This window comes from Gastrolobium bilobum, unplaced genomic scaffold, assembly GCF_033153095.1.
Source record: "Gastrolobium bilobum isolate Gb01-03AN ecotype WA unplaced genomic scaffold, APGP_CSIRO_Gbil_v1 utg6105, whole genome shotgun sequence".
NCBI lineage: Eukaryota > Viridiplantae > Streptophyta > Magnoliopsida > Fabales > Fabaceae > Gastrolobium > Gastrolobium bilobum.
In genome coordinates this window covers 39,711-52,894 of record NW_026899702.1, presented here as the reverse complement: position 1 = coordinate 52,894, position 13,184 = coordinate 39,711, and the positions used below count along the sequence as shown (strand labels likewise).

Genomic DNA, 13,184 nt, shown 5'->3' with positions numbered 1-13,184 from the left:
TGAACAAATTTTTGTGTGAAGATAAAATATAAATTTTTCCTTATTTCGGATCTTTTAAAAATAAAATTATTTTTTTATTTATTGGATTCTTTTTAAAACGTGTTTTTCCACTTTTATTATATTGATATCGAATCTCATCATATCTGTATATGATAAATCATACATGGATAAATTTCATATTTTCTCTATTTCAAAGAAGAGGAACCTTGTTCTTATAATTTTTTTCGCTTATAATCTGTAACAATTATATTTTAATCGTTAAATTTTTTCAATCTAATGGTTATAATTTATTGAGTCACATTTATTAATTAATTATTAATTCTCAATAAATTATAACCGTCAGATTGATGGAAATTAACTATTAAGATTTGGTTGTAAGCGAAAAATGTTTTAAGAATAAGCTTTCTCTTCAATATATATATATATATATATATATATATATATATATATATATATATATATATATATTGTTTCATGAATAATTTATTCAAGATTCATCATATTTAAAAAGGTAATTTAATTTAAAATTAATATAATTTGATAAAAGTTTCTACTATATCACAAGAAAAAAGCCAAATAAATTAAATAATAATATTCAGCATCCAAATGAATAAGCAAATACACCATATTTGAAATCCTTAAGAATAGTGACAATTTAGGGTTAGTGGAAAAAACCTTCATACTTTATGTATGAAAAACTAGTATGACTAAGTACTAACAAAACACAACATAGTTGGTAGATAGTTGAGTCCTTTAAATATGTTGACAGGGGTTTAATCCTTGATCGTGTGTATAGAAAAAGCTTTATTAGGGGAGGTTGTATCCACAATCGCGTGATCACTCTACCTCGAGGGAATTAGTCTTATTTGAAACTAAATAATGAAATTAATATTTCAAATTTTAACATAAATATTACACAAGTAGAGCTTGGGAAGATGGAAATATAAAGAGCTTGAGAAGATGGAAATATAAAGAAACATAAATAATAAACAAACAGAAGTTTTAGGTTATTTGCACAATTTCACAATTTATTTTCCTTTATTATGAGATGTTTTTGAAATTTCAATAGTTTATTTACATTTAAAGCATATTAATTTTTTGAAAGTTTTATCGAAATAAGTTTTGAATATTATTTAATTTCTCTTGAAAAAAAAAGAATTAAAAAGAATATACAAAGGATACATTATAAAAGTCATACAAAAATAAAGAAAAATCATTGTTATAATAAATTAAAATTTGCATTTTATAATGATTAAATTTGTACAATTTGTTTTATAGAGAATGACGGATGTTATTTTTAAATTTTTTATTAAATTTAAAATTTAAGTTTTTTTTTTTGCATTAACTATTCATATTTTTAAAAAAAATTAGTATTTTAATTATAATATTTATATATATTTTTATATTGGTTGTACATATATATTTAAAACATGCTGCAATATATATATAAGATAGGTTATTCTACCTATTCTTATTTTGCCTATCTTTGCCTACCCTTTTAACACTGTTTGATTACAATCTCATCCTACGATAGATATTTGTCGAATAAAATAAATATTTTTCCCTTTTCTTTCTCCCACATCCTTTTTCTCTCCTCCCATTTCTCTCTTCCTCCGCAACCAAGATTGAAAAATTCCGATAACCAAAATCATTTCTTCATAGGCATACACCCAATTCCGTCTTATAACCTGTTTCAATCGATAAAAAAAAGATTGAGCTACTAAAAACAAAAAATGATTTTAATTCATACGATCGAAAAAAGAACAAAAAAACCAAGCCTTTCACAAAAAGATGAGCAGGTTATAAAATGAGCAGATTTTCGTAACCAAGCCTTTCTCCGTAAGTGTAAACTCGATAAAAAAAAACAAAAAACACACATGATTGTCAATTAAAAAATCTCATTTTGCCTATCCCTAACCAAAAATATCCAACATGTGCTTATTCCTTAGGGTTCTTAGAGCGGGTCTTACTTAATTTCACTGAGCATATAGAAATGATGAAGGATGTGTTGGGATCTGATTCGTTTATTTGAATGCTTGGATGTTGTTGTATTGTGTTTTGTGTTTATTTGTATTTTGTTTCGATGTTGTTGTATTGATGATGTAATTTTTTTCATTGATAATTCACATAAATTAATCTTTTTTAGAAAAAAAAAGAAATAATATGTATGGTGGGACGTGAAAACTTGGTTACGAAAATAGTTGTTTGTGTAACTTCTCTTCATAGGCACACACCCAATTCCATCTTATAACCTGTTTCTTAAAGCAGAGACCATGAATCCAAAAACACAATTTCAAACAGAGCCAATTCTAAAGCAATAAACTCCAATCAAACACGAAATTCAGAAACTCCCAATATTAACCCCCACACCAGTGATTCTTTAACTGTCAGACAAGAATTATTTTTTCACGCAAAAAGCAAAGGAGAGAAAATTCAACCAAGGGATGAGAGACAAAGGAGGAGAGAGAGAAAGAAAAGGAAAAAAAAGTTTATTTTATTCCGCAAATATCTGTCCTTGGATAAATTTGTAATCGAACGGTATTGAAATGAGTAGATAAAAGTAGGCAAAATAGGAGTAGGCAGAATAACCTATCCCATTTTATTTTCCACTATATTTTCCATCTACTCAAACCAAGTACAGCCAAAATGTAGAAGAAACCGAAGCACCTAAGTGAGGAACTGAGGATGAATACAATGGTTGGAAGCGTAAAAAGCATTTTCAAGTTGAGTTTGGAGCAATGTTATAAAACCGACTCAGTTATTGACCCGATCAAGTTACTGGGTCAGTGGGTCACTGATTCAACCAGTAGATCACTGGTTCAATAGCATGACCCACTAATTATATGTAATTCTATAATTTATATTAAAAAATTATAAACATACTCAGATATCTAAAAAAAATGATAAAAATTTCAAATATTTTAATATAAAAAATAATAAATCACGTACTATTATCCAATAAAGGATCAAATAAAAATATAATGATCGTGATACAGGATTTTAGATTCAGAAAATGACATCTCTAACTATAAATCAAATCAAAATTTTCTGCCTAATAAACTATTGAGATAATATTAGTATTGTAGGTACATAACTTATATACGTCAATAAGAAAAAAAATATTCAAATATGTCCATTATATTTTTTTAGGACCGGGGCGAAATACTGGGTCACCGATTTTTATGAAAACTGGTCAGATCGGACCGAGTTGCACCAGTTCTGATGCATAGCCGATCCGTTGCTTCAACCGAACCAATTATATGATCGGTTTACCAGTTCCCGAATCGACCCGACCGAATTGGTCCGATTTTAATATCTATGGTTTGCAAAGCGGCAAAGAAAACAAAAAAGAAACCCTAATATTGAATCTATTTTTCTCTTTTTTTTTTCTTTTTCTTTTACGTAAATATTTTTCTCTTTTATTCATGTTCTCTTTTTTTTTTTTAACATAATCCACACACACGAGAAAACCTAAAACTCCAAAAGCACCCAGAATAGAGGGACAAAAGCTCATTTAAAATGAACTTGTCTTTAAGGTAAATAAATAAAAATATATCTATCTTTGATTTGATTTAAAGTAAATCGTAATCTTAACTCGTTAAAATATAAAGGTGAATGCAGTGTTTCTTACTTCAAAAGCAGCTCGCTTCATAGCTTTTTCCAAAATAGAAACCCTCAATGCATAAGGGAAAGAAAAATACAACTATACAACAATGATTTTACACCAGGTAACTGGTTAGTGTCTCTTTTACAGGACATGACAGTTAGAAAATGTAACTATAGCTTCTGTTCTTAGCTAATCTTCTTTCATATACAAGAAACTCAACTGTACAGTACACTAGGTAGTTTCCGGTACTTGTCGGCCAACTGTCCAGAGCGTTACCAATTAATAGGAGTCCAACATTTATAATAACGAGAATTAGAAACTCATATAAAGTGATTTTAACATAAAAAAAACATTCTGTAAAACATACACACGCACGCATATGACATATATATAAGAGGCGTATCAAGCAAGAGCATGAGAGAGGTGAGATGAGCTAATCTTGACCATATAATTTTTACATGAACGGTGAAAATTAGATTCAAGTAAAACCAATCTTGACCATCCATGTAAGATTGAATGGTTAATATTATCTCCTCTCACCTCTCACGTGAAAGATAAATGTACCGTGCATTTATACTCACCAGGATCATCAAAATTTACTCTTTCTCCAGTAGAGAATAGGCAGTAGAAAAGAGCAGCAAGAAAATAAAGGAGTGATGTAAGCAACAAAAATCCTGGGAAGGAACCAACTAGCTCAACAAAAAAACCAGCTCCAACTGTTCCAATTATAGCAGCCAATGTTCCAGCAGTATTTGAAATTCCTAGAACAAGAAATCAAGAAGTCTTAATTATAAGAGAAGATCGTACAAAGACAAATATTTTCTCAGTTTACCAGATCTTACACATATTTCACTCTATTTCCCCTTCACAAGCCACAATCAAGCAGTAAAAGTTTGATTGCCCGTTAAAACTCAAGCCCAATAGGTAACTGCCCATATCTTATCTACCCTAGCTTAATGAAATTTCGTGAAGGGCATTGTCAGGTGCTTTATACGACCATAGAACAGCTTCACCAATTATATTCCAATAGGTTAAAAAGCACGAGAGAGAAGCTCCTCAATTTAGCTCCTACACTAGTTAAAGGAATTGCCTAGTGCTAGACCAAGGATCATAGCTACCAATTTACCTTTTAGCACACACCACACATAGATATAACATAATAAAGGCTCAAAACCATTTCAAATGTATTTAATAATGAAAATGCATTACCAATGTCGTTAAATGTGTTTTCGAACACCAAAATATATACAATCCCCACAAGTTTATGAGATAAAGATGAAATCATACCATGTAAAACACCAGAATACTGAGGTGCAATCTCCTGTGATAATAAAGAAAGAGAATATTATATTACAGTGAGAAAACATCTAACCAGAAGTTTTACTTTTACATGACTGAAATCAGAAACCTGAAGGTTCACAAGAAAACCAGAGTGACTGAAAGATTTCAGGCCAAAGGCTAAAGTAAGCCAAGCAGAACCAATTGAGGGATTTTTTGCTGTTGCTAAACCGATGAGGCAAAGTCCAGGACCAACAAAACCAATAGACTGCAGAATAAGCATTATCAGTTAAAACCAATATACAGAGAGAAGAACCAAACCCAAACCGATATGAGTAGAAAAAAATTAAGAAAACTATAAAATAACAACCAAAGTCTTTTCCCACTAGGTGGGAAATAATGCCATTGTAATTCTGTCCAAGACCAAAGACTTGAAATACATGATCCCAACTTTAAAATACACCACCAAGTGCTTTCATGTTTCAAAAGCACTTATTTCCCATTGCTAAATTTGCTATAAGTCTCCAACAACAACGACAAACTTGTAATTAACAGCTTATTTCTCAATGCCCTTACACTTAAAAGGTGACAACTAAACAAAAATAAAATTAAAAATTTGATAAAATAAAGAGGTAAGATATTGGAAGAACTTGAGATAGGGACCAGCCTAGCAAGATATTTACGCATAAGGACCAAATAATCACTCATTGCAGTTACTCAGCTCCTAATCCATACATAGCCAGTCAGGTTGTCTCTGCCTCAAATTCTCCCAAAGATACTCCTGGAGGAGTGTGCTTACAACATTACTACTGTAAAGAAATGCACTTTCTAACTAAACTAGAAATGAAAGTTTGTAATTGACAATTTCACATTTCCTCAGGATCGAAGGATAATTTAGAGTCTACTCTTCCAGAAAATGTTAGATGTCTCTCCTCTCTTTTCTAATATATGTGACATACCTGCATAATCTTACGAGTCAAAGTAACACTTGTACCGCTTTGTATCATCATATCTGACCACAAGCCAGCGAGGTAACTCATGATAGCCATCACAGCCCATGGAATGGCACTAAACCATGCTGCATGCCTGAGATCCACATGATACACCTGTAATTGAAAATAATTTATACATGGTTTATTAAGTGTTATTTCAAATCATTTTGTTACTTGACATTTGACAATCACAAAGCTAAATATGATAAGCCTTACTGAGTTGAAGTATATGGGCATCCAAGAAAGAACAATAAAAAATCCCTGTGAAAAAAGGAAAAAAGTAAAGGGCAACAAATATGATATTGCATGACTAAAAACACAAACAGCATGATGTGGGTTCCTGAGCCACATTTAAGGAACTTATTTTAAATTTTTCTATTGGGGAATGGGAACAGAAGGTCAGGATTACCTCATGCAATAAAATAGGTGAATCCAGGGGTATAACAAATGGCAATTTTCTATCAAATATGACAATTATCAGCTTAAATTAAGAACACCAGCAAAAAAATTATATAGATGATATGAATTTGAAGCATTACCCAGCTATGCATGGAATTTGCAACAATTAGAGACCATGTTGGAAGCTTTGAAAGCAAGCGCCTGAATGGAGGGATCAATTTAACTTTCTTGGGTTTAGCTGTCTCCACTGAAAAAGACTTTTGCCTTCTATTCAATATATACTCCAGCTCATATTTTGATATCTGAGGACTTCCGTCAGGAGTGCTTGATGTTGCAGACAACCACACCAACACCCAAAGAAACCCAGACAATCCAAAAATCACAAATGGACCAAATATACCACCTTGGGACATAAGAATAGGAGAAAGCGTAAGCCCTATCGCACATCCAAGCTGAAATCCAGCCATTGAAATTCCAACAGCCCTTGCCCTTTCAGTTTGAGGAAACCATCTAAAGGGAAGAACCCAAAATGGGTCATGATCAACATCAAGAATTTCTTGCTCCAGCAGCTTCATACAATCATCATGAAGTGAAAATCAAAGGGCATCATTGAAATTTGAAAATACCTGGCTACCATGTTATTCATGGAAGGAAGAGCTACTCCTTCGGCCATGCCAAGCAAAGCACGCACGGAAAGTAGAGCCAAAATGGAGGTCTCTGCAGCCCAGGGAGTAAGAAAAGTAGCTAGTGACCACAAGGCCACACCCCAAGCCATAACCACTTTGCCACCATAGTTATCCACCAACACCCCTCCAGCAATAGGAGAAACCAGATACCCCCACAGAAAAGACGACTGCACCATAACCATCAAATCATCAATCAATAACCAACCCAATTCCCAAAAAAAAAAAAAAAAAATCTCAGCAGAATCAATTCATCAAACACTTGGTGTGCACCTGAACAATTCCAGAGAAAGCCCGGCTCCATCCGTTGGCGAGCGACAAGGGCACTATGGCCACCGACATGACGACGCGATCTGCGTTGCAGAGAGCGAGAGCGAGAGCAATCATCGCCACCACTTTGACTCTCTCCGAAGTAATGAACTCAGTGAAACTCGGTAGTTGCTGTTGGCGCTGGTGCTTTTGCTGTTGCAGTTGGTTCTCCTCGGGAACCGAATTGAACTGGGCATCGTTGGAAGAAACCCGAAGACGGGGCAGTGAGTGGGAACGGAGAGAAGCTGAGCCATTGAGGGATTCAATTCTCTTCGTGGGTGCCCAACAGGTGAACTTGGGGAATCCACCACGGTGCTTTTCGGGTAATACCAGGGGTTTCGCGGCGGTTGCTCCGCCGAGAGCGATGGCGGAGGACATAGACATGACGGCGGAGACGGAGTTAGTTCCGCCGGTGGGACTTTTTTTAGTGACAAACTAACAGACCAGGTTGGTTGCTTGGTGTCCTCAAAGTCATATCAAATTACTCAAATGACCTCACATTTTCCTGACGGCGAAATAAGTTTTGTACACATGCAATTCTTGAAAGATAAGGTTCATATTAATTTAATTTTTTGTAATTAGACTGAGATTAGTTATAATCAATGATAGAGATTTATGTAATTGTGAATAATATACGTGTAGTTTACAAAAATAATAATAATAATAATATATGTGTAAATATGTTATAGAATCCTTGCAAGCTTTTTGGGAATGATGAAGCCCAAATGATGCTACAGTAAGTAGTAACAAGGGCAGCGTTCATGGGGCAAGGAGGGGCTCTGCCAAGATAAATAGAACATCAACGTCGTGGCTGAGTTTTAGCACGTCTGCAGTTAGGGATATGCAAAATAATAATAATAAAAAATTGAATTGAATTATATTTAAAATTATGTTTTTTAAAAATTAATTCATAACCGAATTAGCTTTTACAAAACAATTTAATGAACCGAACTGATTTTTAAAATTAGTTCAAGAACTGAATCAAACTAAATCATTTTCGAATCGAACTGAATCGTTTTCGAATCGAATCATTTTTTATTATTTTTTCTTTATTTTTTTAATCTTTTCTTTTCACGATAGGGTCGATCCAAACCAGTTTCGAACCGAACCGATTTTAAATTAAACCGAATAGTTTAAACCAATTCAATTTATTTTTCAAAAAATTAAGTTTAATTCCACCCATGCACGTCTCTCTGCCTTCAATTGCATGTTGTGCATTTAATTTTTGAAAGCTCAAACATTAAACTGGCTCAAATGACAGTCATAGACACTGACTAAGGACATTTGGAAGTTGTGCCCAGGGATATAAAAATGGTCGGGGCTCTTGGCTGCAAAATTTTATATGGTCCTAATTCATTGCAGTTTTTTTTTTTTTTTTAGGATCTTTTTTATCTATAACTTCAAAGTCCAATAATTTAATAGGCTGCATTATGACTTATCCGCAGATCAATTTATTTTTCATCAATATTTTTATAATGTATATATAAATATAATATAAGTTATTTGGGGTGAACACAAATGTCTAGCTAGAAAGCTATTAATTGTATCCACATAACAAGTGGAAGAAATAATTGGCAATAATGAATCTAGCTCCTCTAATCAAAGTCTAATGGGTATATTGATAAGGGGTGTGTGTGTGAATTATGAGAATTGTGAGTGCTTTAGGATATTGTTGAATGTAATGTGTATAAAGTGCGTTTTCCATGAGCACCGTTAATGTGAATGTAATGTGTATGAATGTTGGGTTAAATGTGCAATTTGGGCAAAATGAGTGAGACACAATATAAATTAAATAAGTGACACATGTCCAAGGGACTAACTAAACAAAGAACAAACCCAACTAGATACTTAGTATTAGACTATATAAAAATGGAGACTGGAGAGACCAAAATGGAGAAAAGAGTAAAACCCCACTCAAAATATTTTCTTTTTACATCTAAAACATTCCCTCTCTTTTTACCATTCCACTTCATCGATCTCTCTCTCTCTTCTCTTTCTCTTCATTTTTGGTCACTCTTTTCCTCTCACAATTTCTTTGTTTTCCTCCATTGAAGGCTAAGGTAAGCTTAACCATTAATGCTACTCGAGTACCTACTACTCCTTTGACCCATCATCTATCCTTTTGGGCTTGTTCAATTGCATTAGCAAATGATTGTTCAGCTACATTCCCCACTAAAGCCTTAGCCTCCTCAAATTCAGCTTGAAGATTCTTTAATCGGAGCTCTTGGCGCTCCTTTTCTCTTATCGCCGCCTCAACCAAGGTAACAGAGGTCTTCAGATCCTCTTTGGCTTTGGTAAATTTTTGTTGAAGGCCTTGATCTCAGCTTCCAAGCCAGACTTTTTCTTTTGAAAGCTCGTTCACTTTAAGAGAAAGTGACGCGCTCAAGGAACTGGATTTGTCCACTTCCTTGAAAGCTCGTTTACTTTGAAAGCTCGTTTACTTATTGTTTTTTTCATTGTGTTTCTCTTTTCTTATCTACAATGATTGCTACAAGTGTACACAAGAGAACCCCATATCAATCCTTTATCGAAGGCTTTTTAAGAAAGGCCAACACAAAGTTGGATGAAGTTGCATACTTAGATATGCATCTCACGCAAGAGACACTCGTCTAATACCTACATAGGATACATATCAATATCCTAAATAACATAATTATCATCAAATCCATAGATGAAAAATAACATAAATAATGCTAATCTATTCTCCACACATGATCCCAAATGCACTTTTCCAAATGGAACCGATCATGCTTGTTTACCTCTTCGCAGCGCATCAAAAGGCAGTTGCTATCACCTGGACTTTAGGATTTGTCCCCCACCCAACCACCTTAACTAAGCCCAGCTGCTCAGGGGCTTTATAGCCAATAAATTTTGATGACAATATAATATGAACAGTTTCATTTCAACAAACAAATATTATCATTATAAATAATCATTAAAAAGAAATTTGTATTCTAGACTGAGAAAAGACGAACTTCCGAACTGACGAAGTAATCATCCAAACACTAATTAATTTGGGACAAGTACATTTAAAAATGAAAACACGGTTTACTATCAAGAAATAAACAATTCACAAATTGAACCTTTTTTTTGCAAATTTTAATATGTGCACCCAAAGAAAAATATGATAAAAGCTTACGAAGTCTGAAAGATAATTTAAAATGGTATCTATGCGGCTTTCTTCCCAAAGATGGCCTCCCAAACTGAGGGTGAAAATGGTGCTTTCTTGTTCAAAAATTGCCTAACAGCTTTCTCTTTAACTACAAAACTCTTTTCTGTTAATGTTCTGATAGCATCCTTTGCTTCTTCAACCCCCTTTTCCTTGCAGAAGCCCTCTACTAGACCCACAAAAGTTGTCACATTTGGAGAATGACCTACTTCTAACATCTCCACACAAAATTCAAAAGCATCTTGTAATCTGCTACATTCGCAGAGTCCTTGTATGAGCACATTGTAACTGAAAGCATTGGGTGAATTGCCACTACTCCGCATTTGCCTGAAAATCCTTTTGGCATCATCAGCCTCGTGGGCCTTAGTGTAGAGCTCCACTACATTTGTGTATAGGACAACCCCAGGAATGGTTCCTTTCTTCTTCATGAAATCAAAAATTCTTAAGGCTTCTTTAAACTGACCATCATTACATAGACCATCAAGCATAGCCACAACAATGGGGAGAAAACCAGTTTCCTCCATGTTCTTGAAATCATAACTTTTTTTTTCTTATCCACGATGTCTTCCCAACACCTGTCATCCATTAACTCAATATAGTTTTTCACCAGCATCTTGAAGAAATCAGATTTTTTCTTCTTCTTGCAGTACCAATCAAAATCTAGAGGCCCATATTCTGTATGTGGTTGATTGGGATTTGACCTCTTTGCTTGTTCAGATTGACTGACATCCTTCCTTGTTTCGTCATATTTCTGCACTGAAATTCAAGATCAATTTGGGAAGATTTATTTGTCTTGTCCACTTCATGACCAGTTCTGCGTGTTATTGAAGACAGTGGGTGGGTGATATTAAATCACTAAGAGGCTTGAACCCATGAATAAACAAGAAGGGAGTAGATGATCAGAATTGTCACAGTGCAATTAAAAATATTAAAAAAAAACAGACTTACTTGTCAGGTATTAGAGAAAGACAGAATGATGAATCAGATATGCAAAATCAGAAGGATAAAATCCGAGCCCACAGAACGTGTCTCCTTAAGACAATTTGTCCCCTCACTGATGCCTAAGGTAGATGGACACTTGTCTCCCAGGATAGAACGGATTTCGTCTGAAGAGTGGCGGCACTACCAGTCAACAGCCCAAACGAACACAACAAAATGCCAGAGGAAACTACACCGGAGTATGAAAAGGAACATGCAAAACCGGAAGGAGAAAAATTTCGGCAGAGTTTCAGTGCAGAAAAATTGGATCCTTTTTCTGAAGGTGTCAGTGTCTATTTATAGACAATGACCGGTTACGTTTCAAAAGGCACCCATTCGACGACGAAACAACACATCCGTTGGACACGAAAAGACACATTCGTTCAACACGAAAAGGCACCCATTCAAGGATGAAACAACATGTCCGTTAGGATGAAACAACACATCCTTTAGGATGAAATGATACATCTGTTTGTCGACGAAAAGACACACCCTTTCACTACCAAACTTCTTATTCATAACCAATAGATTGTCTACACAATTTATATATATATATATATATATATATATATATATATATATATATATATATAATTCCAACAATCCCCCACATGGATAAGAAGTCAAATCATCGTGACAAAAATGCATAAGAATATAAATGCAAAGTGTAATTTCCTCAACGAGAAACAACTGCATCGAGATAGGTGGAGTTATCCTTGAACCTTCTCTAGTGGAAACCTATCGGATATACTCGGTCAATCGGTGGTCTAGGTCGACTTGAACCGTCAACATTTAGTGTATACCTAGACAATAGGAGTCGCACAATTGCTTCTCTAGCATTGTTGGTCCTTTGTTGCGCCCATTTTGGTCGTGGGAACACCTACCTGGTTCTGCGAGTGTTTTAGAGAATCGGCCTTTGAAAATTCTCATAGAAGCAGCCCTCACTTCACACTCACATATTTCTTGTGATGTAACTCACTATACATCATCTGAACACAACAGATTAAGAAATCATTAAAAGCCTTAATGTTTACCCTCATAAATACACTGTCTTGTCTTAGGAATGAGTATGAGTTTAAAAACTCCACAGTGTTTAAACAGTCGACCATCACTTAGTTGTCTCTTTGAACTTAGTTCATGGGATCTCCACTCTTCTAGGTAGAGTTACTGCAATGCTCAACAATTGATAGGCCTTAAACCCATTCCTTTCAACAAATTTTCAACCAACTCTCTAGGAATCCCTTTGGTTAACAGATCCGCTATGTTTTCCTTAGACTTAACATAGTCAATTGAAATGATTCCATTCGAGAGTAGTTGTCTTACGGTATCATGTCTACGACGTATGTGTCTAGACTTACCGTTATACATGACGTTCTTGGCCCTTCCAATAGCTGCTTGGCTATCACAATGTATGCATACAGATGGTACCGGTCTTGGCCAATTAGGAACATCCTCAATAAAATTACGAAGCCATTCGGCTTCTTCACCGGCCTTATCTAAAGCAATAAATTCTGCTTCCATGGTTGACCTTGCAATGCAGGTTTGCTTGGACGATTTCCAAGACATAGCACCTCTACCACGGGTTAACACATATCCACTTGTGGATCTAGTGTCGTTAGAGCCGGTGATCCAATTTGCATCACAATACCCTTCTATAACCGCGGGGTATTTCTCGTAATGCAAAGCATAATTCTGAGTATACTTCAAGTATCCCAAAACTCTTACCATAGCTTTCCAATGATTCTCATTTGGATTACTGGTAAAGCGAC

General features: G+C 34.6%; 2 protein-coding genes across 3 annotated transcripts; both read right to left on the bottom strand.

The window, feature by feature from the left end:
• Positions 1-3,623: 3,623 nt before the first annotated feature.
• Positions 3,624-7,751, bottom strand: LOC133292733 (probable anion transporter 4, chloroplastic). Of its 2 annotated transcripts, XM_061491174.1 has the most exons (9): positions 7,233-7,750; positions 6,903-7,129; positions 6,417-6,786; positions 6,094-6,138; positions 5,845-5,991; positions 5,016-5,153; positions 4,895-4,928; positions 4,189-4,368; positions 3,624-3,867 (listed from the first exon to the last, which is right to left on the bottom strand). In XM_061491174.1, the coding sequence occupies exons 1-9, from the start codon at positions 7,650-7,652 to the stop codon at positions 3,839-3,841; spliced, it is 1,590 nt and encodes a 529-aa protein (XP_061347158.1). In that variant the 5' UTR covers positions 7,653-7,750; the 3' UTR covers positions 3,624-3,838. The 2 variants fall into 2 exon arrangements, with proteins under 2 accessions (XP_061347158.1, XP_061347159.1); XM_061491175.1 differs by lacking the exon at positions 6,094-6,138 and having other exon boundaries at positions 7,233-7,751.
• A 2,685-nt stretch (positions 7,752-10,436) lies between these two features.
• On the bottom strand, positions 10,437-10,964 carry LOC133292699 (pentatricopeptide repeat-containing protein At4g38150-like). Its single transcript, XM_061491134.1, has one exon. It carries the CDS (start codon positions 10,959-10,961, stop codon positions 10,437-10,439), a length of 525 nt encoding a protein of 174 aa, XP_061347118.1. The 5' UTR covers positions 10,962-10,964.
• Between the last annotated feature and the right edge of the window lie 2,220 nt (positions 10,965-13,184).